Here is a 23,999-nt window from a genome sequence, read left to right as displayed (position 1 = left end):
TGAAATATTTATTGAGCCTCACGTGGGGCGGGGGCAGCAGCACATCGCGCAATAAAGGGGACGCTGCGGGTGACGCCTCCTCGCTCGCCTCCGGGGGGGACACGGGGAGGGAAACTGGGGCAGGGAGGGGGTGCTACCTGTCCTAAGGGACATTGCGGGGGGGGGCACCAACCCAAACACCCTGGTCTTGGGGGGGGGCATCCTGAGGGTGAGGAAGCACACTGCACACGGTGACTCTTTGCAGACTTTATTAGAGCAGGGCCCCCTGTGCAACCGGGGGGGAGTGGGGTGGGGTGGAGGGGGCTGCCCGCCCGCGGGCACGTCGGGACCCCCCCAGCTTTGAGGCCACCCTGGGACTGGGCGGGACAGGCAGCACCTGTGCCCCCCCCCAGCTTTCCCCCCCCCCCACATTTGGAATCACAGTTTTGCTTGAACGCAGGCGCAGCGGCTGCGAGGGGCCGCGGCCGGGCACTGCCTGCCCGCAGCCAGCTGGGGGGGGGCCTGCACCCCGCTGCGGGGGGCTCGGGAGGGGGGCTCGGGGAGCCAGCCCAGCTGCCGGGGGGGGGGGGCTCAGCCCCGTGGGGGCCGCTACCAGAGCACCGCGCTGTCCAGGTGGGCGAAGCCGGGGTCGAGGCGCAGCTTCCAGTAGGTGTTGTTGGTGACCCACGACTCCTTGCCGTTGGCGTCCGTCAGCCGCCTGCGGATGGGGGGGGGGGGGTCGTGCCTGAGGTGCCCTCGGGGACCCCCCCCGGTGCCTCGGCCGTGGGGTTCCCCCCATTCCCTGAGTGCCCCCGGGGCCATCCCCGCTCCCCACGCCCGCTCCCAGGGCCCCCAGCCCCCCCCGTGCCCACCGGAAGAAGCGCGCCTGGTGCGTGATGTTGTTCTCCTCCATCACCCGGCGCCGGTCCCGCTGCAGCTGCTCGATCTGGCGCTTCTGCGTCTCGGCCGCCGGCACGTTGCCCTCCTCCAGGTACCTGCGGGGGCCGCGCTGTGAGGAGCCACACGGCCCCCAACCCGCCCCCCCAGACCCCCCCAGAACCGCCCCGGGCCGCGTGCCGCTCACCGCTGGTCGGGGCGCAGGCGGGTGTCGGTGGAGGGCAGGACGCGCCGCAGCTCGGGCGTGAGCTCGTTCAGCTCCAGGGCGAACTGGGTGAAGCCGTAGTTCCTCTCGTGGTCGTGGGGCATGGGGTCTGGGGGGGGGAGAGGTGCGCTAAGCGCCCCGCCGGCACCCCTGGGCAGGGCACCCCCCAGGACAGGGCACCCCCCAGGACAGGGCACCCCCCGGCCCGACCCCCGCTCCTTACTGGCTCTCCAGACGCAGTGCCCCGGGGCGGGCCCGCGGAACAGCCCCTCGTGCCACTTGCCGGCCAGGCGCTCCACCACGGTGCCGCTGCGGCTCAGCACCGCGCCCTGCACCTCGTTGGCCCCCGCGCCCCAGTACCGAGCCTGCGGGCACGGCGCGGTGGGGGCGGGGCCTCGGGGGGCGGGGCCGTGGGGAGGGAGGGGCTACGGGGAGGGGGCGGGGCCAGGGAAGGGTGGGGTCGTGTAAAGGGCGGGGCTATAGGGAAGGGGCGGGGCTATAGGGAAGGGGCGGGGCCATGTGAAGGCATGGGGCCAATGGGATGGGGCCATGAGGAGGGGGCGTGGCCGATTGGGTGGGGCCGCTGGGAAGGGGCGGGGCCACGGGGAAGGGGCGGGGCCATCAGGGACAGGGCAACTACAGTGCAGTGATTGGGTGAGCGTGTTGCTAAAGGGGCGGGGCCAAGGCTGGAGGGGCGGGGCCAGGCTACAGCCATGCAAAATAGCACCCCGCAGGGGCGTGGCCTGGGCGGGTGGGCGGGGTCATGGGGTGGGCGGGGTCATGGGGTGGGCGGGGTCATGGGGTGGGCGGGGTCAGGGGGGTCGCACCTTGCAGAAGGTGAGCTTGCAGTGGTAGGAGGCGTCGCGGGTGTTGCGGATCAGCACCTCCCCGTAGTGCTCGATCCAGCGCGGGCCGCTGAGGACGTTGTGGATGCAGGTGGTCACCTTGTTCCACTCGAAGTGGTCCCCGGACCTGCAACGCACGCGGGTCAGGGGGCGCGGGGGCGCAGCCGGGGGGGGGCGCGGGGCCGGGCGCGGGCTCTCACCTGGGCAGCTGGACGTTCACGGTGCCCATGGGGACGATCTCCAGGGATTTGCCCCAGAATTTGTTCTTCCACCTCATGTCTGGGGACGGGAGGCGGTGAGGCCCCGCACCCCCGGCGGTTCCCCCCCCGCAGCCCCCCCGGCACCCACCTTGCCAGAAGACGAAGTTGTCGGACTCAGCGTGGCAGGCGGAGATGGGGGGGTGGTGGCAGACCTGGGGGAGGAAGAGCCGCAAGTCCCCATCCCCATCCCCGTCCCGGTCCCCGTGCCCGCTGCGGCCCGGTGCCGCCGCCCAGGGCTACCTGCTCGCTGATGAAGCGGAAGCCGCGGTCGGGCCGCACGCACTCGTAGGTCTCGCCCAGCACCGGGTTGAAGGGCTTGCTGCCCGCGCGGTAGAAGGTGGAGGCATAGGCGGACACGGCGAAGGCGGCCACGAAGACCTGCGGTGGCCACGTGTGGGTCAGGCCCCCCGCGGGGGTGTGACCCCCCCCCCCCTCCCCGTACCCCCCCATGTCCCGCACCAGGCGCTGCCGGGGGTCGCGGGCACGGGCGGCACGGTCGAGCAGGGCGCTGTACTCGAGCTCCTCGCAGAGGCGCTGCAGCGTGTTGAGCGGCTCGTTGAGCTGCACGGGCAGCGCCACGCGGGACAGATCCTTCCCCACGCTGCTCCGCAGCAGCCCCCACAGGCTCACGTCCCCCGGCGGCGCGGGGGGCGCAGGCAGGCGGCTGCGCCGCTGCGGGCCCGGCCCCGGCAGCTCCAGCGGGGGCAGCTCCACCGGCACCCCCGGGCTGTCTGCTCCTGCGGGGCAGGGGGTACATGGGTCGGGGTGCCCCCGCAGCAGCACCCCACCCCCGTCACCCCCCCCGCAGAAGCCCTCTACCTGTTTGGGGGTGCCCGGGCCCCCCCGGCTCGGCCGGGTCCTCGCAGATGCTGTTGGTGGCCTCGCTGATGCAGGACTCGTCATCCGAGGCCTGGGGATGGGCACAGCGGCCGTCGGGTGGGCTACGGGGGCATGGGGCTGCGCCGGGGGGTGGGACCCCCGGGGGAGATCGGGATGGGACCGGGGTGTCTGGGACACAACGCGGGGACGGGACGGTGGGGGGACCGCAGGACACGGGGAGCAGGAGCAGTGGGGGGCACCGGCAGCACCTGGCCCCCACTGCTGGGCTCAGAGACTGTGGAGCCCCTGAGCACCCTGCTGAGGGGGGCTATGGGGGGCTGCAGGGGACACAGGAAGGGGGGGGGCATGGAGGCTGTGGGGGACTGCTACTGGGCTGGCTAACGGGGAGGGACAGGGGAGAGAGAACGAAGAGATGAACCGACAGGAACAGCAGCAGCAGCCGGGGGGGCACTGAGCGGGTCTGCAGAGCCCCCCCTGCCTGACCCCACCCCGCCTGAAGCCCCCCCCCCCAAACACACACCTCGTTCTCGGAGGAGCTGGCGGAGAGGAAAACCTCACAGGCGTCGAAGAACTCGGCGTGCGAGTCGGCCAGCGAGGCGATGCTGCGCTGCGAGCGCTGCTGCTCCCGGCCCTTGGCCGACAGCGCATCGGGCTGGGGGGGCAGGCAGCGGCTCAGCCCCTGCCCCGGCCCCCTGGAGCCCCCCCGGCCCTTGGCCCCCTCACCTCGTCGGGGTGCAGCGAGGCAAAGGAGTCCAGGGTGGTGTCGGAGGAGACAGAGAGGGAGTGGAAGCGGCGCAGCCCGTCCCGCGGCTCCAGGCTCGGCAGGGCAGCCTGCGGGGGAGCTGAGCTGGGGTCGGGGCCGGGGGGCCGGGACCCCCCCATCTCCCCCCTACCACAGCCCACGAGGGGGTTGTGGGATCACCCCGCCACCGAGGGACCCCCGGTGCTGGGCTGAAGCCCTGCCGACCCACAGCACCCACCAGACCCCAGCAGCACCCCCCCGGCTGGGGCAGCCCTGCCCGCACCCCTCACCCCAGTGGGGCCAGCGCTGCCCGGGCGCGGGGCTGAGCGCCGCCGGTCCAGCGCCTGCCGCATCTCCTCCAGGCGAGCCCTCTCGGCCGTCAGCGCCACCACCACGCTGCTGAGCGAGCCGTGCACTGCGGGGACAGGGGCAGGGCGGGGGGTTGCAGCATGGCCCCCCCCCCGCAACCCCACACCCCGCTTGGTGCCCCCCCCGTCCCACCTTTCTGGGCCAGGACCCAGAAGCTCCGCTGCAGCTGGCTGTACTCGGGCGGGAGGCTGAAGGGCAGCTGGCCCTGGCAGGGCTCCAGGTAGCGCGAGAGGTTGGGGACGGAGCCGTGCAGGCGGCCCACCTGCGAGGGGCACGGGCTCAGCGGGGGCTCCGGCCCCGGGCTCGACCCCACAGCGGGCAGGACGCCCGCACCCGCCTCACCCTGCCGATGGAGTCGTCCTTGGCGAAGCTCTGGGTGCACCAGATCCTGGTGCTCCTCCTGCCCTTCTTGGGCCTCTCCGCGGCGGCTGAGGGCTGGGGGCAGGGGCGGGTGGTGAGCGCGGGGCGAGGGGGCCGCGAGGCTCGGCCGCGCACCCTGGCGCTCACCTGGCCGCTGGAGATGAGGGGCGCGGAGGGGATGCGGTGCAGGGACTCGAGGCTCTGCAGCATCCCCGTCAGCTCCCGCAGCTGCTCCTGGCACGCCGACAGCTCTAGGGAGGGTGCACAGAAGCCGGGTCAGGGACAGGGACGGGCGCCCTGTGTCCCTGTGCCCCCTGGCGCCCCGCTCACCGGCCGAGCAGCGCTCCAGCCCCTCGCTGTCCTTCAGCCACGCGTCCACCTTGTCCCGGGAGCTGGCAAGGGCAGACAGGGCGGGGGCACTGCCCGAGGGCAGGATCCGTGTCCATGGGCCCTGGGGACAGAAGGGCACCCTCAGCAGCCCTGCTCACGGACGTGGTCCTGCACCAGCACCCCAAGGTGCCACCGACCTGTGCAGCGGTGGGGGTCCTCCCGGCGGGACCCCCGCTGGGGCAGGCGAGGGGATCCGGCCTCTCGCCCTGGTGATGGGAGCAGAGGCTGCTCACCCAGCTGGCAAAGAGCTCCGGGGACTTGATCTGCGGGACAGAGGCCAGTTGGGGGGGGAGAGGGGACGTGACACCCCAGCCCCCTCCAGCAGCTGCTGGGCACCCCCAGACCTTGAGGTGGTAGATGTTGTCCTCCGTGTCCAGGTCAACCCGCTGCGCCTTCTTGTTGACGGACATGACGGACTGACGGACGTCGATGGCGCCGTGCAGCTTGCCCTTGAGGACCTGGGGAGCCCCGGGACTCCCGTCAGGGGGAAGTCTCTCTTTCTTGTAGGGGAAATGGGGTCTCTCCCACCCTGTGCCCACGGGGAGGTGGCGGGGACACAGCCCATACTCACATCCTGGCGTGTGGTGGCATACGTCAGGATGCCGTTTTCCAGCACAAAGTACCTCTGGGGACAGAGAGGGACAATCGAGAGAGGGACAGAGGTCGATCCCCGCAGCCCCCCCACCCAGGGGCCGGAATCCCCCCAGGGCTGGGCACGGCGCCCACGAGCAGCCGGGTCGGGCTCTGCCCGCGCGCCCGCCCCGCTACCTTGTGCCAGCCCTTGAGGGGCCATTTCCTCTTCTTGAGCAGGAAGCCCTCCTGCCGCGGCGGCTCCCGGCACGGGCTGCCCCGGCCGCGCGGCTCCTCCACCACCTCCCAGCTCTCCGAGCCCTGCGGGGAGCGGGCGTCAGCGCGGGGGTTCCCCCGGCACGCGGGGCAGCCAGGGCGCCCCCCCCCCACGTCCCCCAGGGGTACCAGGGCCTCTCTTCACCCCCCGCTTGGAGTGGGACGAAGCCCCCTGCGGCCCCACGGCACCCCGGCTGCCCGCTGGGATCCCGCCGAGCCCCCAGCCCGCAGCCCCCCGACCTGCTGGACGCTGCTGTGCTTGGAGGACACGGTGCTGTTGGAGCGCGACAGGGCCCTCCTGGGCGACGCCGGGTCCTTCTCGTGGCTGCCCATGGCCGGGGGGGCCCCGCTGAGCCCCCCCCCGCTCCGTGCCGCGGGGCTGGCGGTCCGAGCTGCGCCCTCACGGCCCGGGCAGCGGGACCGGCTGCGAGGAGGGGGCGCCCGGTGAGGGAGCCGCGGGGGGGGGGGGGGAGCAGAGCCCAGCCCCTGGGCGCCCACCCCCAGCACCCCCCGGCCCCGCCGTGCCTCAGTTTCCCCGGGCGCAGGGCGGCGGCCCCGGCCCGCCCGCCTTATCTCGCCTCCGCCCGCCGGGTCCAGAGTCCGGCCCCGCCGCCCGCCCCACGGGGCGCTGCCACGGGGTGGGGGGGGGGGAGGAACGGCCCCGGTCCCGGTCCCGGTCCCGGTCCCGGTCCCGGTCCCGGTCCCGGTCCCGGCAGCGCGGCCCGCCCCGTGCGCCCCGGCAGCGCCGAGCCCCCCCGGGCGTGCCCGCAGCCCCCGGCCGGACCGGGCCGGGCCCCCCCCCCGCCTGCAGGGGCCGGGGGCGCCGCGGGGACGGGGCCCCGGGGAGGGCTCCCCCTCCGCACCGACCCCCCGCCCCCAGCACTGCCGCGGACCCCCGGTGCGGAGCAGGAGCCCCGCCGGCACCGGGCGGCAGCGACCGCGAATCCGCCCCGCAGCGGAGGGGACGGGGCTGGGGGTCCCCGCGGGACCGGCCCCCGGGGGGTCCCCGCCGCCCCCGGCCCGGGCCCGGTCCCCGTCCCCCGGCTCACCTGTGCGGGCGGCGGGCGCCGAGCCGGGGCCGGGGCCGGTCGCATCCTGCCCGGCGGCTGCAGGAAGCGGAACACGGAAGGGGGCGGAGGCGCCGGGCCGGAGCCGCTCGGCTCTGCCCCCTGCACCGTGGAGGACCGGAGCCGGTAGCGTCGGGGCGCCCCGGGACCCCCCCGCACACACCCGGGGCAGCTCCGCCGCCATCCCGGCCCCGCTCCCCTGCACCGGAGGCTTCGTGCGCCGGGAGCTGGATCGGTCCCGGGGGACCACCCTGTCCCCCTCACCCCCACCCCGGGGAAGGGGGCTCGTCGGGAACGGCCGAGCCACGGTCACGACCCCCCCCCCGCCCCGCACCCCCCTGGAGCACCCCCCTGGGGCTTTGGGGCTCCCTCCCACCCCCCCGCCGCTCCCCCCGGCCGAGCTGCTCCAGGAGAGCCCCAGAGCCGGGCACAGCTCAGCCTCCCCCCGAGGAGGCGGTACGGGGCAGGAGCCCCCCCCCCAGCCCCCCCCAGAAACGAGCCAGCCTTGGGATCGCTGCCACCACAGCTCCGTTTAATGGGAGCAGCCCCGCAGACGCAGCTCCACCGGCGCCGAGCTCTGGGCAGCACGCCCCCCCCGCACCTCGGCCGCTGGGTGCTGCACGCCCTCCACACGGCCGCGGCTCTGCCTCGTCCCGCCGGTCCCAGCGCCCCTCCGGCCACCTCCCACAGCACCCGAACGCAGCCGGGTCACCTCCTGTGCCACTGGTGCGGGCAGGGGGAGCAGAGGGAAGGGACGAGGCGGGCTGCAGGGCTGCGCTGCCCCCGGCCCCCCACCAGCACGCAGCAAAACTTCGACCCCTGTCCCATCAGTGAAGAGCTGACCCCCGACCAGTGCACGGGGCTGAGCAGGGGCTGGGGGTCGGGGTCAGGGTGCCCCGGGGCTCTGGGCGGGCTCTGGCCCCGCCGGGGTCCCCCCCTCGCCAGCCCCGTCCCGCAGCTGGCGGATGTGCCGGTCCAGCAGCGCCGTGAGGTGCGCGGCCCCGTGCTGCAGCAGGGAGCACGTCTGGGAGGGCAGCAGCGCCAGGGCGCCCACCGTCTGCCCCTGCGAGGCTTCCAGCGGGGGCAGCTTGGCGAAGTTCTCCACCCCCTGCCTGCTCAGGATGGTGTCGTCGATGCAGGCGCCTGGAAGAGAGGGTGAGGCAGGGCTGAGGGGGAGCGCCGGGCTGCGAGGAAAGGCTGTGCGTGCTGAAGTGCCACGCGCTGAAGCCTCCCAGGACTCTCGCCACGATAACACGGGACAGAGGACAGCTGCCACGCCGCAGGCAGCACTCCCCGCTCCTCTGCCCCACACCAGCAGCTCCCTGCATCCTTCCCCTCCCTGCCACCACCCAAAGCTGTCCTGGAGGACCCCCGTACCGGAGGAACCCCCTCTCCCCAGCCCCAGCAAGAGCCCCGAGCTCGGAGCTGGAGGACAGAGGCAGGGGCAAGGGCAGGCTCTCACCCAGCAGGTTGACCTGCGGCACTCCCTTCAGGACCCGCAGCATCTCCTTCGCCTTGGTTTCCGGGCTCACCAGAAGGATGTTGCGCCCCACGAAGAGCGGGAGGAGGTTCTTGTAGCGGGACTGGGACAGCACGGGTCGGACAATCTGCGGGAGGCAGCTCTCAGGACGCAGCGGGGGAGCACGGAGGCGGCACCGGGGCTGCTCAGCACCGCCCTGCCTCTGCCCCCAGCCCTACCTCGTTCAGGAAGAACTTGACCTCGATGTTGTGCTTCCGGAGGTAGTGCCTCATGAGCACCATGTCATCCCCGGGCATGGAGTTGTACTGGCACACCGCGATCATCCGGCTGTCCTGGAACACCTCCTCCACCTGCCGCCGTAACAGCCGGGCGTAACCGTTCTCCTGCGGGGAGCGCGGCGATGGGGACAGCCGGGGGCCGAGGGCCGCCCCCACCCTGCAGCCAGACCCGGCGAAGCGAGGGGCTGCCGCGCACCGGGGGGGGCACCCGCTGCGGCACCGGGCAGCCCGCAGCTGGGACAGCTCCGTGCAGGCGGCCCCGGGCCTGACCCCCGGCACGGCCGTGCCCGCAGCGGGGCCCAAACACGGGGCACTCGCTGCGCAGCTGCCCGGTGCCCCCGGTGCCCCCGGTGCCCCCGTCACCTCCCCGCCGCTCCCCCGTTACCTCCTCCTGAGGCCCGGCGGCGGGCCGCAGGCAGCGCTCGGGGACGGCGGGGCGCGGCGCCAGGTACTCGGTGAGGGCCATCAGCTTGTGGCGCTGCAGGTGCATGGCCTTCCAGTGCCGGGTCACCGCCTTGGAGCTGCGCCGGGCGAGCCGCAGGGCGGGCAGCCAGGCTGCGGGGGGCGGCGGGCAGCGCTCGGGGCCGGGCCGGGCCGGGACGGGCCTCCCCCACCGGGCTGTGCCCCTGCCCCTGCCCGTGCCCACCCCATGTCCCTGCCCGTCCCCGTGCCCCTGCCCGTATCCCCGCCGCTCACCCCGCCCCCGGCCCCGTGTCCCCGCCGCTCACTCCGTGCCCGGTCCCGGTCCCCGTGCCCCCGGCCCGGCCCGGCCCGGCCCGGCCCGGTCCCGTCCCCCCGCCGCTCACCCTGTGCCCCCGTCCCGTCCCGTCCCGTCCCGGTCCCGTCCCGTCCCGTCCCGTCCCGTCCCGTCCCCCCGCCGCTCACCCCGTGCCCCCGTCCCCGTCCCGTCCCGGTCCCGTCCCGTCCCCCCGCCGCTCACCCCCCCGCCAGGCCGCGCCGCCGCCCAGCGCCGCCATGTTGGCCGTGGGCGCGCAGAGCCCGGTGGGCCGGCGGGGGCCCCGCCGCCAGGCCCCGCCCCTTCCGGCCCGGCCCGGCTCCTAGCAACGGGCACGCTGCGGCCTGCCCCCGCCCCCCGGTACCGGCCCCGCCCCCCGGTACCGGCCCCCGCCCCCCCCCCCGCGCCCCCCGGTGCCCCCGCCATGGCCGGGCTGGGCCGGGCCCGCCCCGGGGCTGAGCTCGGCGGCCTGCAGGGGGTTCGCAGCCTCGGCCTGCAGCCGGTGAGGCACCGGGGGGAACCGGCCCGGGCCCGGGGGTCGGCCCCTCGGGGGCGCCGTGACCCCCCCCACAGCGGGGCCCCGGTGCGGTTCGCAGGGGGCCTGGCGGCGCTGCCCTCCGGGGCGTGGTTTGGGCGGGGGGCTGGCACTGCCCCCCCCGGTGCCTGTTCGGGTCGGGTGTGGGGAAGAACGGCGTTAGCGGAGGGGTCCCGAGGCACCGGGAGGGGCTGCCCGGGGGGTGGGGGGGTCACCGCCCCTGGGGGGGGGGTCTTCAAAAGGCGTTTGGGCGTGGAGCTCGGTGGCAGGGTTTAGTGGAGGGCTGGGTAGTGCTGGGTCACGGTTGGTCTGGGGGATCCTGGGGGTCTCTTCCAACCCGGGGGGTTCTGGGGTTCTGTTTTCCAAACCCACCCGGGGAGCCCCGGGGTCTGCCCGAGCCCTGCCGGGCTCCCGTGCTGCCACAGCGCCCCTGCCCTCCACAGAGCTCCTGTGGGGGGGGGGGACACGTCGTGTTGTCCTTGTGGGGTTGGAATGATCCTACAAGGCCCCTGAAGTCTGATTTTCCGCGCGCTAGCAAACCATGTCGTTGTTTCTTCATGTTGTTTTTTTTTTTTTTTTTTTCCCCCAGAACCGAATCGAGAAGATTGAGAACCTGGGCTGCTTCCCCAACCTGCGGTACATGTGGCTCCTGGCCCTAAGGACACGGCTTCCCACAGCCCTCCTGACCCCCTGTGTGCTCAGGGGAGCACAGGGGAGCCCCTGCGGAACCAGGGGGCTTTGAGTTACGGCAGGACTTCGCGGCAGTTTGTCACAAGAGCTCGCCATCCCCAGACCAGCCCATCACCTGGCGAGGGCCGCAGCGCCCACCCCTGCTGTCCCTGTGCTCCGCAGATTCCTCTCCCTGGCTGGGAACCGCATCCGCGAGGTGGAGAACCTGCGGCCTCTGCAACACTTGCGTTTCCTGGACCTGTCCCAGAACCAGATCCAGATGCTGGACCCAGGTGGGAGGCACGGCCGGCCCCGGTGGTGGCCTGACTCTGCCCGGGCAGTGCCCAGGCACGGGGGTGATAGCGGCAGACTCCTGGCCCCGTGTCTGGGCTGTGCTGGGGGCTGTGGCACTCGGGTCCCAGCCGCAGCACCAGCAGAGCCATCCCGTGGCTGGGGCGCACGTCCCTGTGGGGCGCTGGGAGCCCAGGGGTCTGCTTCCCCCCCGTGCCCTGCTTCCTGCGCGTGCCAGGCAGAGGTCACGCAGGTGGGCTCACGCTGCCCCGGGCCTCCAGGAGGCTCCCGTGGGTGGGTTTTGGCAGAAGGGGAAGGGACAGAGGGGCGTCTCCCTCGGCCCTGCTGTAGCGTTTCTAGCGTGGCACCAGGCGCTGTGCTTGCAGACGGGTGAGAAAGGGAACGGTGACAGTCTGGGAAAGGAAAAATATCTCTGTTCTCACTGTCGGGCTGTGAGGAATACCCGTTCCCTCAGTTTGCCCAGCTGGGAGACGAGAGCCTGCTTCCCACGGCGGGGCTGTGGCCTCAGGAATGTGTGTGAAGTGCTCCGGGAGGTGGCGGCGCTCAGGGGTTTGCTGCACGCGCAGCTCCATGGAGCAGGAGGGGCTCAGGGCCCTTCTCAGCCCCTCTTCCTTCCTTCCACCCCTGCAGATGAGCTGCCCCGCAGCCTCCAGCTCCTGGACTTAACGGGAAACGCGTGCACCCGGCAGCCCGGGTACAGGTGGGTCGGGGGAACCCTGGTGGCGATGAAGGGGGAGAGCGAGCCCCCAAACCCCGCGAGCCCCTCAGCGAAAGCAGCCCCCAAACACACTCAGCACCTCACCCGGACCCAGGAGGTCGGAGCCTGACTCTGCACGCGCCGGGGGGCTGCAGCGCTGGGGCCGTGGGGTCATGGTGGCAGGGGAACGGCTGCTCCTTGCTTGGTGCTTGCAGAGAGCTGGTGGTGGGAGCGCTGCCCCACCTGCTGCAGCTGGACACCCGGCCCCTCCGCGGCTGCACGGACCCTGCCCCAGGCGAGGAAGAGGAGGAGGAAGGTTCTTCCAGCAGCGAGGACGACGAGGAGCTGTTCCCTGAGCCAAGTGCCCCCTTCACTGCAGACAAAGGTGCCCGGGCAGAAGCAGGACACGGCTTGTGTGGGGGACAAGCAAGCCAGTCCCCCTGTCCCCAGGGGTGGCAGCAGGGGCAGGGAGCTCTGGTGGCCGTGCCAGGCCCTGCTGTGATTCTCCCCCCCCCCGGGCAGATTTCTTCGCAGACCTTCACCAGGAGCTGGCCGGGCGCTCCCGGCGGAGGCAGGGGGAGGCCCTGGAGGAACACCGGAGCCGCCTGCAGGGGCTGCGGGGGCTGCTGCTGCCCCCCCCGCAGGGCTCAGCGGGCACCGAGACCTGCCGAGCCCCCAGCCCCGGGGCGGGGAAGCGGCCCCAGGCCCCAGGCAGGCTCAGCCCCATCCCCACACGAAGCCGGGGCCGCGGCCATGTCCCCCCCCGGCAGGGCAGGCCGGCCCCCCCGCCCGCAGCCAGCGCCAGCAGGAGCCAGCCCCGCAGCGCGGCCCTGCGAGGGAAGGCAAGCAGCGAAGGAGCAAAGAAATAGGCAGCACCCCAAGGACCCGGCACAGCACCAGTCAGGATTAAAGCCTCTTTATTCCTACAAGTCTCTGTCTGCAGCTGGGTCCTATGGAGGGGCTGGGCAGGGGCAGCCCTGCTCCCCCTCCCCGTCGCCCCCTTCCAGGCCATGGCCCTCCCTTCGAGTGCTGGTTCTACTGGGGCACGTTACGGGGCTGGGGGCTCTGCGCCCCCGGCAGGGCTGGAGGTGCCGGTTGAGCCGTTCCCCTCCAAGCCGCCAGCACGGGGAGGCTGCTCCAAAGCGGGAGGAGGCGAGGAACCGGGGCAGGGCACCGGGAAGGTTTTCTCATCCCCGAGACGGGAGCGATGCCATGGGGGGGGCTGAGCTGGAGCCCGGCCTCAGCTCCTCTGCCCTCCCAACCCACCTGCGCAGGGTTTATTTGTAAAACTTCATCTCCGCATCCACGCAGTCGAAGAAGAGCTCAGCCAGCTCCTCCGGGCTGGGGGCCACGTCCCCCCCCAGCAGCGCGTTCACGGCCTCCAGCCCCTGCCTCTCCAGGTCCCGCAGCGTCTGCTGGAGCTTCTGGCCCTGCTCCTGGCGGGGTCAGGGGCAGAAAAGCTGAGGCCAGGCACCAGCAGGGCGCCCGACTGCCTCCCCATCACCGCGGGAGGGCACGAGGGCCAGCGGAAAGGGCTCTGTGGTACCTGGTCCCTGTCCATCAGCTCCAGCGCCGCCTGATGCCGGCGGTAGAGCTCGTGCCGCCGATCGACCGTGCTCTGGAACCGCGGCACCTTCTTGGCAGGGTCATCGCTGAAGCTGGGAGACATCACCTGCGGCGCGGGCTTCAGCCCGGCCACGAAGATGAAGGGCTTGAAGACAGACCTGCCGGAGAGGAGCCGGGGCCGTGACACCACGCGGACGGATGCTGCTCCACCGCGACAGCCAGCCCAGGGCACGGCTCTGCCTGCTCCCCGCCACCCCAGGGCCCCCCGACCACCCTCACCTCGACGGGTCTGGGGTGGCCGTGAAGAAGTGGACGCAGGGCAAAGCGGGGTCCCGGGGCAGCACAGACACCATGCTGCCCGCCGTGCGGAACCCCTCCGAGTCCACGCAGATGCCGCTGGCCTTGTCCCGCAGGATGGCCATGAACGTCTCCGCCGTGATGTGCCCTGGCAGGGGAGGCAGAGCCACATCAACACCGGCTGCCATGACCAAGGGGAGCGGGGAGACGCCAGGGCGAGAAGGGTACGGCCGTCCCCATGCCCTGGTCCCTGTCCCCATGCCCTGGTCCCATCCCCGTCCCTACCTGCGTGCTGCCTCAGCAGCTCCTTGCCGGCGCGGTAGCGAGCCTTGGCGGCCTCCATGCGGGGGGGCTGCTGCTCCAGGGAGAAGGCCTTGGCGAAGCTGAACTCGCCGGCCCCGCTCCACCAGCCCTGGCTCCGGGCTCGCTGCCGCAGCTCCGCGTGCTCGGCCGTGATGTCCGTGCCGATGCTGAGCTGGTTGGAGATGTTGCGGCTGCCTTCTGCGGAGGTCGGGGCGGATCAGGTGAAGGGGAGGCCCGAGGGGACAGGGCTCCCAAAAAACAGCCCAGCCCGAAGCTGGGGTAAGCGAGGCGACGGCAGGACTGTCGCCCAGTACAACCAGTGCCCCCTCACCTTGGATCCGCTGGGCTGCCCAGTAGCGGCCGGCCGTCTCCAGCACCCAGGCCTCGCCGCGGTCAGCCAGCAGGAAGGTGTTGTGGTAGACGAACGGCACCGGCTCCTCCTTGCAGCTCCCGCCCTGGCCGTGCCGCTCCAGCAGGGCCGTGATCACCTCCAGGGCTTCCCGGGCAGAGCTGCCCCGCTCCAGCCCCAGCCTGCAGCGCCGCGGGCACCCGGTCGGCCTCGCGCCCCGGGGGCCGCGGGGGGTGGTGGGGGCCGGTGCTCACCTCACCAGGTCCATGCCCAGCAGCGCCTCGTCCTCGCCGACGGGCTCGCGGGTCCAGACGCCCTCGTTGCCCACGCAGACGCCGTGCTCGTTGGCGCCCATCTCAGCACCCCACAGCCACGCGGGCCGGCTCAGCACCACGGCGTGGGTCCTCTCGGCCTGCTCGATCTCGATGTAGGTGCACTGCGCGGCACGGGGACGGCGGCGGCTGAGACCCGGCGTGCTCCTCACGCCGCCCCGGTGCCCCGGCGCGCTCTCACCTGGACTCTGTCCCCGGGGCGGTGCGTGGCGGCGGGGACGTAGACGATCTCCTGCACCTCGCGGCGCGGCCGGTCGGCGTTCTTGCCGAAGATGACGGCGGGGGCCGCGGTGTGCGGGGGCAGCGCCACGAAGCAGTCGCAGGATGAGGGCGCAGGACCCTGCCCCGCCATCCCGAACCGGGCAGAACCGGGGCGCGGGGGGGCACCCGCGGGGGCGTCACCCCCTCGTCCCTGTCCTGGACGTGTCCCCAGGACCCCCACCCCGGGCTGGCCCGGCCGGGGGGGCACCGGCGCCTCCTGCCCCGGGGCCTTGCGGCTCCGCACCGACCGGGGCCGCCCTCGACGACCCGGGGGACCGGGACCCCGCGCACGCACAGCCCCGGTTACCGGGACCCCCCGTGCACGGAACACGGCTCCCGCCCGCCCCGCCCGAGCCCCGTTACCGGGACGCCCCCACCCCGCGGACCTGCCGCCGCCGCAGCCGCCACCGCCCGGTCCCGCCCCCCCGGTCCCCGCCCGCCCCGTCCGGTGCGGCCGACGGCGGCGCCCCGTGGCCGGAGGCCGCAGGACGGCGTTACCGGGCCGGGGCCCCCGGTGCCCCCGCCGGGTCCGAGGGCGGCCGCGGGGTGCAGGACGCGACCCCCGGGGACCCTCCCGCCCCCCATCCCCGCACAGACGGAGCCGGAGCGCCGGGCCGTGGAAAACTCTTGGTTTATTCCGGTACAAAACGAGCCCCCGCCCCGCAGCCTCCTCCCGCACGGCCGCCGCCCCCCGCCCGGGGCCCCCTCCCCACCGCCCCCGGCCGCAGCGCCCCGGCCGCCCCCGGCCCCCGGGCGGGGCTGGGCGGGGAGCCCGGGGCCGGCGCTGCCGGTTCCTCCCCGGCCCGGGGCGGCGCCGGGGGGGGGACGCGGCGCGGGGGCAGCGCGGGGCCGGCAGCCCCACGCCGCAGCCGGCCGGACTGGTTCGGGCGGGCGGGGGCCGGCCTCCGGCCTCCCCGCCCGGTTCCGCAGCCTCCGTTGCCCCATCGCGGCGGGCAGGGGCGGGGGCCGAGCGCACCTGCCCCCCCCCCCCCCCTCCCCAGGGATCACCCGGTACCGCCCCGAGCCCTCCCCGGTACCGCCCGGGGCTCCGCGCCCCCCCCCCCCCCCCAACAGGCACCGTCGGGGGCACCGGGAGGGGGGGGCGGCTCCGTGCTGGGAACGGCGGCGGGGGGGCTGCGGCAGCCCCGGGCCCCAGCGAGACTTCACCTCGGGAGGGGTCCTCCGGGGGGCACGGGGCGGGACCGGGACCGGGACGGGGTCGGGGTCGGGGTCGGGGTCGGGACCCTGCGCCGGTCCCCGCCCCCCCATCACAAAGGGTCGCGGCTACAGCTTCACCCGGAGGCGTCCACCCTGCCCGGGTGGCAAAGCCTGGCTTCACCTTAATAAAATAATAATATTAATAATAATAATTAATAATTAATAATAATAATAAAACAATCGAAACCGAAGGCTGCGGGGCGCCCTCTGGGCACGGACCCCGCTCGACTTCACCTCCACCCCTTCCCCCCCCGGACCCCGGGGGCGCTCCGAGCCCGGGCAGCCCCGGACACGGCCCCCCCGGAGCCCCAGGATCGGGGCCCCCCAATCTCCCCCCTCCCCGGATTCCCAACCGGTGTGAACTGGTGCCGCCTGCGGGGCAGAGCCGGTGGCCCCGGTGCCCCCAGCAGCCCACCCTGCCCCCAGCGCGGCCCCCAGCCCCTCCCAGGTCCCAGCTCCTGGCTCCTTTGCCCAAGGGGTTCTGCCAAAACCGGGGGGATAAAACCCAAAAGGTCGAAAACCCGAGCATTTCGTGGACCACCAGCCGGGGGATGAAGGACGGATGGGGGGTCCCTGGGGGAAGGGGGACAGCCCCAGAGGAGGGGAGATGTGGGGTCCCCCGGGGGGGACACCCCAGGACGTTCCCAGGAGATACGGGGACCTGGGAAGGGACAGACGGGGTCCCCGGGGGGAGAGGCAGCATGCACAAGGGGACAGGTGGATGCCCCCTGGAGTAGGGGGTCCCGGGGAGGGACGGTTACAGGGCCCCAGGGGACGGGCAGCATGCACGGGGGGGGCAGCTGGGGGCCCCGCAGGTGCAGGGTCCCCGGGGACAGGCGGCATGCAGGGGGGCGGGCGGAGGTGCCCGCAGCTGCGGGGTCCCCGGGGAGGGACGGCCGCGGGTGCCGGGGGGGGGCGGGGGGGGGGGGGCCGGCGGGCGGAGGAATGCGGCCGCCCCGGCTCTCCCGGGGCCGCGGCCGCCCCGCGCTTCCCGCCCGGGGCCGCGGTGGGTGTGGGAAAGCTGCAGGCGTGCGCTTGGGCAACCGCGTGCCCAGCGAGCGACGCGCCCGCCGCGGCCCCCGGCCGGGGATGCCGCCCCCAGCGCAGCACCCCCTGCCACAACTCACATTCAAGCAGGGTTTCTTTTTTTCTTTTTTTTTTTTGGCCTCAATTTGGGCCAAAAAAAGGGGGGTCCATAGCCCCATAGCCCCCGAGCCCAAGCGGGGCTCCCACAGGCAGGCTACGGGACCCCCCGGGGGTAAGGAGCCCCCCACCCCCGGCACCGAGCTGTCCCCAGAGCAAACGGGGCCAAAAGCCGGGGGGGGCAGCGAACCCCCAGCATTTCGGGGGGCTGATGGGGAGGGGGCCGGGGAGCGGCGTCGCCCGGGGGCTGCGAGGCCACGGCCACGCTCCCGGGGCGAGGGCTCTGGGGCTCCTCTCGCTTTCTCCTTCCTCCCCGCTCGGGCCGGACAAGCCCAGGCAGCGCCGGCTCCTCGGCTCCCCTTGATGTTCCTCCCAAACAGCCCCGCCGCCTGCCAGCAGCCTCCCGAAAAAAGATTTGGGAAGCCGGGGGAGGACGGGGGGAGCGGGCGCGGGACAAGTGAAACTGCCGCGGGCAGCGCCGCTCCCCGCCCGGGCACCGCCGCAGCGGGCTGCGGGGGGGGGGGGGCTGCGGGGGGGGCGGCGGGGCCGGGACCCGCCGCCCCCGGCACTGCGGGGCACGGGGGTCCGCCTCCCGGCTCCCCTCCGGCGGCGCGTCGAGCGCACGGTGCCAGCCCGGCCCCCCCCCGCCGCGGCCCCGCGGCCCTCGGAGACCAGCCCCGAGGGGGCGCGGGGCCCCCCCGCCGGCACCGGCCCCCGGCCCGGCGGCTCAGTTTGTGGGGGCGGCACTGCCCCCCTCGGGCTCCCGCTTGCCTCCCTTGCCGGCCGGCGGCTCGCCGGCGCCCTTGGCCTCGGGCTCGCCGCCGTCCTTGCCGCCGTCGTGCGTCTTCATGTGCTTGCCCAGGTGGTCGCTGCGCATGAAGACGCGGCCGCAGACGGGGCAGGTGAACTTCTTGGTGCCCGTGTGGGTCTGGAGGTGCCGCTGCAGCTCGTCGGAGCGGGTGAAGCGCTTGCCGCAGAAGAGCCAGTTGCAGACGAAGGGCCGGTCGCCGCTGTGCCAGCGCAGGTGGGCCTTCAGGTGCGAGGTCTTGGCGTACGCCTTCCCGCAGCCCGGGATGTGGCAGTTGTGCAGGTGCTTGCGCTTGGCGCCCTCGGGGCAGGGGCCCCCCCTCTCGGCCTCCTGGCAGTTGGGGCAGCGGCACGCCGCCTGCCCCCCACCCCGCGGCACCGCCCGCCGGCCCCCCTTGGCCCGCCCGCCGCCCTCCGCCTCGGGGGGCCCCTCCAGCGCCTTGGCCCCCTCCGGCCCCAGGAGGTGCTGGGCGGGGGGCAGGAGGTGGGCGGGGGGGGCGCAGAGCTGGGGCTCGCCCCCGCCGTACCCCCCCAGCGGCGGCTGCAGCCCGGGGGGCGCGGGCACCTGCAGCCCCCCCTGCCCGTGGGGCAGCTCCATCCAGCTGGCCCCGGCGTGGAGGTCCCACCAGTTGACGCCCCCCTCCTCGCCGGGGGGGCCGGGGTGGGGCGGCCGAAACCAGGGCTCGTAGGGGTGCGCCATGTCCGGGGCCGCCTGCAGCAGCTTGGCGTAGGAGCCGGGGGCGGCGGGGCCGTCGGGGGGCAGCTCTAGCCGCGGGGGGCCATGGGGCTCGTAGGCGCCGGGGGCGGCGAAGGCGGCGTCGGGGCCCGCCAGCGGCAGCTCCGGGGGCGGCAGCGGGGAGGCGAAGTCGGCGCCCGCCGCGGCGCTGCCGTGGGGCTGGAAGGGCTGCAGCGGCTGCAGGTCCAGGTGGGTCGGGGAGGCGCGGGGCGCGTCGGAGGACTGGTTCCCAAGAGAGCCGCAGACAGCTGTGAGCATTGCCGAACGGCGGCGCGGGCGGTGGCGCAGACAGACCTGCAGGGCCAAGGAGGGGCGGCGGGGGGAGAGGAGAGCCGTGAGAAGAGAGGGCTGTGTGTGTGCGCCCTCACCCCTCCGGCCCACCCCCACCCCCCACCCGCCCCAGGGTCTCCCCGCGGCCGCGCGCGCTGGCACGGGGGGGCTGTCACCGGCGGCAGCCCTGGGCCTGGCTCCCGCCCCCGGGCAGAGCCCGGCAGCACCGGGGGAAACTGAGGCGGGCGGCGGTGCCCGCTGGTGCTCGGCGCGCTGCCGGATGACGCTGTGCTGCGGGTGCCAGCCCTGCCGGGGCAGTGGGCAGCCCGGGGCAGTGGGCAGCCCGGGGCAGTGTCCCCAGCGCCTGTCACCCAGCACCCCCCCACTGAGGACATTTCTCTGCTACACAGCCCAGCGGGACGGAGGCCAGGCAGGGGCCACCCCTCGGCCCCCCCAGGCAGGGGACTGTCCCTGCAGACCCAGCGCCAGCCCCCGGCATGGACCCACCGAGTCGCATCTGTGACCCAAAGGGGCTGGTGCCAAATTCCTGTATCGGAGGAAGCCACAGGGCTCTGCTTCGTCCCTCCCCGACGTACGCCCCCCTAGCACGGCCACGGCATCGACCACTGCTGGGGTCCCCGAGGGGCTGTAGGGCAGCAAGCAGCAGCCCCAAGCCCCTGCCCCGCTCCTGGCCCAGCCCTGGGGTCTTGCCCCACAGCACGGGGACACAGCCCCCGGGAGCCCCCGCGCTGTCGTGGGGCCGCAGCCCCCCGGGCCAGCTGGCAGTGGGACAGGGGAGCGGAGGCCCGGGGCCGAGCCACCGGCAGCGCTTTGAAGCCGGGCTCAGGGCTGCCTTCGCCTGCGGCCACGCAGCCCCGGCCCCAGGCACCTGCTGCTCCCCGCAGCGCGGCCGTGACTCACTGGGAGCTGTGCAAACCCCACGGGGGCCGGGCCCCACCCCGGTGTTGAAATCCACCTGCCGCCACCAGCTCCCGCCCCCCGACTTCCCACCGGCGCCGGGGGGGGGGTGGCTGAGACCCCCTGCCCTCTTCCCCCATTCTCCCCTTGGCAGAAGCCCGGGTGCGAGGCCACGCCGCCCCCCTGCCACCCCTTGCCTGTGTGGGATGGGGACAGACCCCCAGGGAAGTGCAGAGGGGTGCCGGTGCTTTGGGGCTGGGGCCAGGCCCCCAGAGCCCCCCACCCCCAGCACTATGAGCACGGGGCAGGAGCAGGGCCCAGCGCTGAAGACCCCCGGCAGCACCCAGTCGCATGGGGTGACCGCTTTCCCTGGCGGGCAGTGCCTGGGCAGGCAGGGGGACCCCACGGAGGGGGCAGGAGCTGGGGGTGCCAAAATCCCCCCCAGCAGGACCCCTCTCCACCTGCGCTACGCAGGCACCGAGCTGAGCGCTGCAGGGCTGGGGGGCACGGCAGGATGAGCCCAAGGACAGGTCTGGGGGTGCTGCTCCCCAGGGTGGGCTCGGCTCTGCCCTGGGGGGGTCGGCACCGATTGTCCACGACACTGGAGGGCTCCTGGGGATGCCAGGCAGGGGGGTGAGGGCTGGCACCCAGAGGGTGCGAGGCCACCACATCGCCCCATCCAGCGCCAGCCCCCAGCGGGGTCCTGGGCCCCTCGCCAGCCCCTCTGCTCCCCATGGGAGCCGCACCGGGGCCACAAAGCCCCGTGGCCGTGTCCCATCCCGGGGGTCACACGGAGCTGGGGGCGGAGGGGACCGGCAGGCGGGACCCCAGCCCCCGAGCCCCCAGGCTGAAGGAAGGAGCCGGGAACAGAGGGGACGCCCGGGGGGGCCCGGGCAGCTCCCACCCAGCGCGGCCCCTCCACGGCTCCCCGGTGCCCCCCGGAGCGACCCCCCCGGCCCCGGCCGAGCCCCGGCCCCGCCACGCTGCCGCCCTGCCCCGGCCCCGCGGGGCTCCCGGGGCGTTTTTCCACCGCGGATGACGGGAGGAGCCCGGGGCCCGGCGCTGCCCCCTCCCTGGCGGGGCTCGGCGACGCGCTGCCCACTGCACCGCGGGGAAACTGAGGCAGCGGCGGCTGATGCGCGCCGTGAGTCACGGCCGGGCTGGGCAGAGGCGGCTCGGCAGGCTCCCAGCCCAGCCGGTGCCTCGCCCCGCGGCGGGACCAGGCGGGCGGCGCTGCCCTCGGCACGGCCCGGCCGGGCACCGGCGCGGGGCGCACGGGGGGGCTCGGGGGGTGCCGCGGGCGGGGGCTCCCCGGGGCCGGGCCGGGCCGGAGGGGCCGCGGCTCGCTCCGCGCGTGGGCTGGGCACGGCGCGGGGACCCGCGGGGACCGGGGGCGGCCGCGAGGGCTCGCTCGGGCCGGGCCGGGAGCCGGGAGCCGGGAGCCGGGAGCGGCGCGGTCCCGTCCGCGGCACCGGGCACCGGGGCCCGCCCCCGTGCCGGCCGTCGGGGCGGCGGCGCCGCGGGCTACCTACGGGTCTAGCGGCGGCGGCGGGCTCCCGGCGGCTCCGTCCTCATCGGCGGGGCGGGCGGCGCTGGCTGCCGAGGGACCCCGAGGGACCCGCGCGGCTCCCCAGGGAGCGGGCACCCACCGGGCCGGGCGAGCAGGAATGGCCGGGTCCCGGCCGCGCTCCCGGCTCTTCCCCCCCGCGCCGCCTCCCGCCCCTCCCCGCCCGGCCCGGCCCGGCCCAGCCCGGCCCAGCCCGGCCCAGGTGCTTTTAACCCTTGGAGGCAGAGCCCGGCGGTGGCGGCGGCCCCGGCCCCGGCCGGGATCCGGCGCTTGAAAGCGGAGGGAGGGGACGGGAAGTTCGCAGCAGACACCGCGACCGGCGCTAATTAAAGAAGAAAGCCGCCGCCGCCTCCCTGCGCGCCCGCCGCCCCCCCGCGCCCCGACGGCAGCGGCCGAGCCCCGGCCGGGCCCCGCAGCCCCCGCGGGTGGCGCCGAGCCCCCGCCCCGCCACCGGCCCCCGTCCCGGGGGGGTCAGTGCCCCTGTCCCGGGGGGGCTCAGTGTCCCCGTCCCGGGGGGCTCAGTGCCCCTGTCCGGGGGGCTCAGTGCCCCTGTTCCAGGGGACTCAGTGCCCCTGTCCGGGGGGCTCAGTGCCCCTGTCCTGGGGGGCTCAGTGCCCCTGTCCCGGGGGGGGCATCAGTGCCCCTGTCTGGGGGGCTCAGTGCCCCTGTCCTGGGGGGGGGGTCAGTGCCCCTGTCCCGGGGGGCTCAGTGCCCCTGTCCCGGGGGGGCATCAGTGCCCCTGTCCGGGGGGCTCAGTGCCCCTGTCCTGGGGGGGGGGTCAGTGCCCCTGTCCCGGGGGGCTCAGTGCCCCTGTCCCGGGGGGGCTCAGTGCCCCTGTCCGGGGGGCTCAGTGCCCCTGTCCTGGGGGGGGGCCAGTGCCCCTGTCCCGGGGGGCTCAGTGCCCCTGTCCTGGGGGGGGGGGGTCAGTGCCCCTGTCCCGGGGGGCTCAGGCCCGCCTGGCCCCATTGTCCCCCTGCCGTGGGGTTGAGGGGACAGGGAGAAGCGCAGGGCTCGGGGGACACCGGGGCCGGACACGTGGTGGCACAGAGCGGGGAGCTGACGGCCGAGCCCCCCCTGACCCAAATGGATCGGGGCAGCCCAAAGGGCCCGGGAGTTCCGGGCTGAGCCCGACCCCACTCAGCTGCGGGGCTCCGACCCTCCTGGCCCATCTCCGTCCCCGTGCCCCTGGGGAGCCCGGGCCGCGGGGGCTGCCAGGAGCCCCAGGAGCTGCCGGGCCCCACGCGGGAGCCGTTCGATCACTCGGCCGCCGTGGCCCCGTTCCCGCACCCACAGCGCCCGGCCGGAGCGGGGCTGGCTGCGGGGGGGCCGCGGGGGAGCCCCCCCTGCCGCGGGGCCCTGGGGGGGGCGTCCCCGGGTGCCGGCGCCCCGCTGGAGCCAGGACCCCGGCCGCAGCCCCGGGAGCCCGGCTGGCCGAGCCCGGCGCGTGGGAGCCCGCAGCTCCCTGGCGCTTGCCAAGCACCCGGCCGGGCGGCGGGCGCGGGAACTCCTTCCCCCCGGGGGAAACTCTCCCGGTTTTCATCATCGCGTGGGTCCCGGCGAGCGCGCAGGGCTAGGACGGCTCCGCCGCCGCCAAAACGCGGCTGCGGGTGGGGTGGAGCGCGGCCCCCGGCTCTGCCGCGCCGGGACCGGGGGACCCTGGGGGGGGGGGGCCGGGGGCAGCAGGGCAGCAGCCGCTGGGGGCCGCCCAGAGCCACGCAGCCACAGCCACGCGCAGCCTGCGCCGGCAGCCCCACGCTCCGTGGGGCACGGGGGGGGGACACAGCCGGACCCCAGCCCCAGGTCCCACCGCAGTCTGGGGTGCCTCCGGTGCCCGGCTGGGCCGCCCTGAGCAGGCAGGAGGGCTGCGGTGCCCCCCGCGATGCGGGGCTCCCCCCGCACCCCGGGGAAACCCTGGCCCTGTGCCGGGGGAGAGCGGGCATCGTGCCCCCGGGTTGTCCCTGCTGCGGTGGGGACGGGGATGCTGCGGCCCCCGGGGGCCCGGCACCTTTGGAGCCGGGGGCGGTGGCGCTGAGCTCCCCACGGCCTGGCCAGCCGCCCCGTGGGGACCCAGCAGCTCTGCGGGGCCGGGAGCGGGGACACCTGCGAGGTGCTGTGAGGAGCAGGGACCCCGCGGAGCTGCGGGTGGTGCGCCTTTCCCCACGCTCCGTGTACGAAATGTGCCCTTCCCCACGCTCCGTGCACGTGGCGGGGACGTGGCACATCTCCTGACCGGGGGCTCGTCCCAGTCTCCCCAGTGCTGTGAGACTGGGGGAGCGGGGGGCAGATGGGTCCTGGCAGGGGGGGACGGCTGCTCTGGCTCCTCTCCCACCGCCCCCAGGGGGATGGCTGCTGGTGCAGCCCCTCGCCCCGCCGGCCCCGCCGGCCCCCTCGTGCCGCAGGACACCGTGGGACAGCAGGACACGGCCGTGAGCCTGCAGTGGGACGGGGACCGTGGCGTGGTGTGATCCTCCTGCGGTGACACGGGGCCGTGGGGCTGTGGGGGCCGAGGGTGCTGGGGCCGGCAGGGGGCTTGGGGGCAGGAGGCTCCTGGGACAACCTTGAGCAGCGCTGGGACCCCTGCTGGGACCACCTGCGGGGGGAATGGTGCCCATGCAGGAGGGTGGCGGGGGGGCATCTCCTCACCATGGAGTGTCTGAAACCCCGAGCCGTGCCTTGAAATTACAGCTAATTACAGAGCCCATTTGCATAAATTACAAGGCGAGAG

General features: G+C 74.9%; 5 protein-coding genes across 13 annotated transcripts; 1 reads left to right on the top strand and 4 right to left on the bottom strand.

Annotated features, from left to right (window-relative positions):
* Window positions 1-231: 231 nt before the first annotated feature.
* OSBPL7 (oxysterol binding protein like 7) lies at window positions 232-7,066 on the bottom strand. 2 transcript variants are annotated; one of them, XM_080565046.1, is made up of 23 exons: window positions 6,783-7,063; window positions 5,974-6,157; window positions 5,656-5,778; window positions 5,459-5,512; window positions 5,232-5,345; window positions 5,025-5,150; window positions 4,828-4,948; window positions 4,645-4,748; window positions 4,480-4,572; window positions 4,270-4,399; window positions 4,059-4,183; window positions 3,750-3,857; window positions 3,547-3,678; window positions 3,006-3,096; window positions 2,646-2,923; window positions 2,427-2,564; window positions 2,275-2,338; window positions 2,127-2,205; window positions 1,909-2,053; window positions 1,305-1,446; window positions 1,064-1,190; window positions 852-974; window positions 232-697 (listed from the first exon to the last, which is right to left on the bottom strand). In XM_080565046.1, exons 2-23 carry the CDS (start codon window positions 6,064-6,066, stop codon window positions 589-591), a joined length of 2,619 nt encoding a protein of 872 aa, XP_080421172.1. In that variant the 5' UTR covers window positions 6,067-6,157; window positions 6,783-7,063; the 3' UTR covers window positions 232-588. The 2 variants fall into 2 exon arrangements, with proteins under 2 accessions (XP_080421172.1, XP_080421171.1); XM_080565045.1 differs by having other exon boundaries at window positions 4,480-4,748; window positions 6,783-7,066.
* A 245-nt stretch (window positions 7,067-7,311) lies between these two features.
* MRPL10 (mitochondrial ribosomal protein L10) lies at window positions 7,312-9,640 on the bottom strand. The gene is made up of 5 exons (XM_080565044.1): window positions 9,499-9,640; window positions 8,944-9,113; window positions 8,499-8,663; window positions 8,263-8,407; window positions 7,312-7,943 (listed from the first exon to the last, which is right to left on the bottom strand). Exons 1-5 carry the CDS (start codon window positions 9,533-9,535, stop codon window positions 7,687-7,689), a joined length of 774 nt encoding a protein of 257 aa, XP_080421170.1. The 5' UTR covers window positions 9,536-9,640; the 3' UTR covers window positions 7,312-7,686.
* A 33-nt stretch (window positions 9,641-9,673) lies between these two features.
* LRRC46 (leucine rich repeat containing 46) lies at window positions 9,674-12,794 on the top strand (the record flags this gene model as incomplete). 7 transcript variants are annotated; one of them, XM_080565041.1, is made up of 6 exons in its annotated part: window positions 9,704-9,877; window positions 10,419-10,465; window positions 10,682-10,791; window positions 11,441-11,510; window positions 11,723-11,892; window positions 12,030-12,449. In XM_080565041.1, the coding sequence occupies exons 1-6, from the start codon at window positions 9,719-9,721 to the stop codon at window positions 12,374-12,376; spliced, it is 903 nt and encodes a 300-aa protein (XP_080421167.1). In that variant the 5' UTR covers window positions 9,704-9,718. The 7 variants fall into 7 exon arrangements, with proteins under 7 accessions (XP_080421165.1, XP_080421164.1, XP_080421167.1 ...); XM_080565040.1 differs by having other exon boundaries at window positions 10,622-10,791; XM_080565039.1 differs by having other exon boundaries at window positions 9,674-9,796; window positions 11,723-12,794.
* SCRN2 (secernin 2) lies at window positions 12,410-15,041 on the bottom strand. Its single transcript, XM_080565034.1, has 7 exons — window positions 14,536-15,041; window positions 14,277-14,458; window positions 14,005-14,204; window positions 13,656-13,871; window positions 13,353-13,518; window positions 13,054-13,231; window positions 12,410-12,943 (listed from the first exon to the last, which is right to left on the bottom strand). The coding sequence occupies exons 1-7, from the start codon at window positions 14,704-14,706 to the stop codon at window positions 12,785-12,787; spliced, it is 1,272 nt and encodes a 423-aa protein (XP_080421160.1). The 5' UTR covers window positions 14,707-15,041; the 3' UTR covers window positions 12,410-12,784.
* Window positions 15,042-15,765: 724 nt separating this feature from the next.
* Window positions 15,766-21,645, bottom strand: SP6 (Sp6 transcription factor). 2 transcript variants are annotated; one of them, XM_080565042.1, is made up of 3 exons: window positions 21,240-21,645; window positions 17,748-18,813; window positions 15,766-15,954 (listed from the first exon to the last, which is right to left on the bottom strand). In XM_080565042.1, exons 2-3 carry the CDS (start codon window positions 18,775-18,777, stop codon window positions 15,908-15,910), a joined length of 1,077 nt encoding a protein of 358 aa, XP_080421168.1. In that variant the 5' UTR covers window positions 18,778-18,813; window positions 21,240-21,645; the 3' UTR covers window positions 15,766-15,907. The 2 variants fall into 2 exon arrangements, with proteins under 2 accessions (XP_080421168.1, XP_080421169.1); XM_080565043.1 differs by lacking the exon at window positions 15,766-15,954 and having other exon boundaries at window positions 16,436-18,813; window positions 21,240-21,644.
* Between the last annotated feature and the right edge of the window lie 2,354 nt (window positions 21,646-23,999).

Source organism: Anser brachyrhynchus, assembly GCF_964034855.1.
Source record: "Anser brachyrhynchus genome assembly, chromosome: 22".
In the NCBI taxonomy this organism is placed as follows: Eukaryota; Metazoa; Chordata; class Aves; order Anseriformes; family Anatidae; genus Anser; species Anser brachyrhynchus.
Note: the sequence above shows the minus strand (reverse complement) of the source record. Positions and strands in the feature narration are given on the sequence as shown.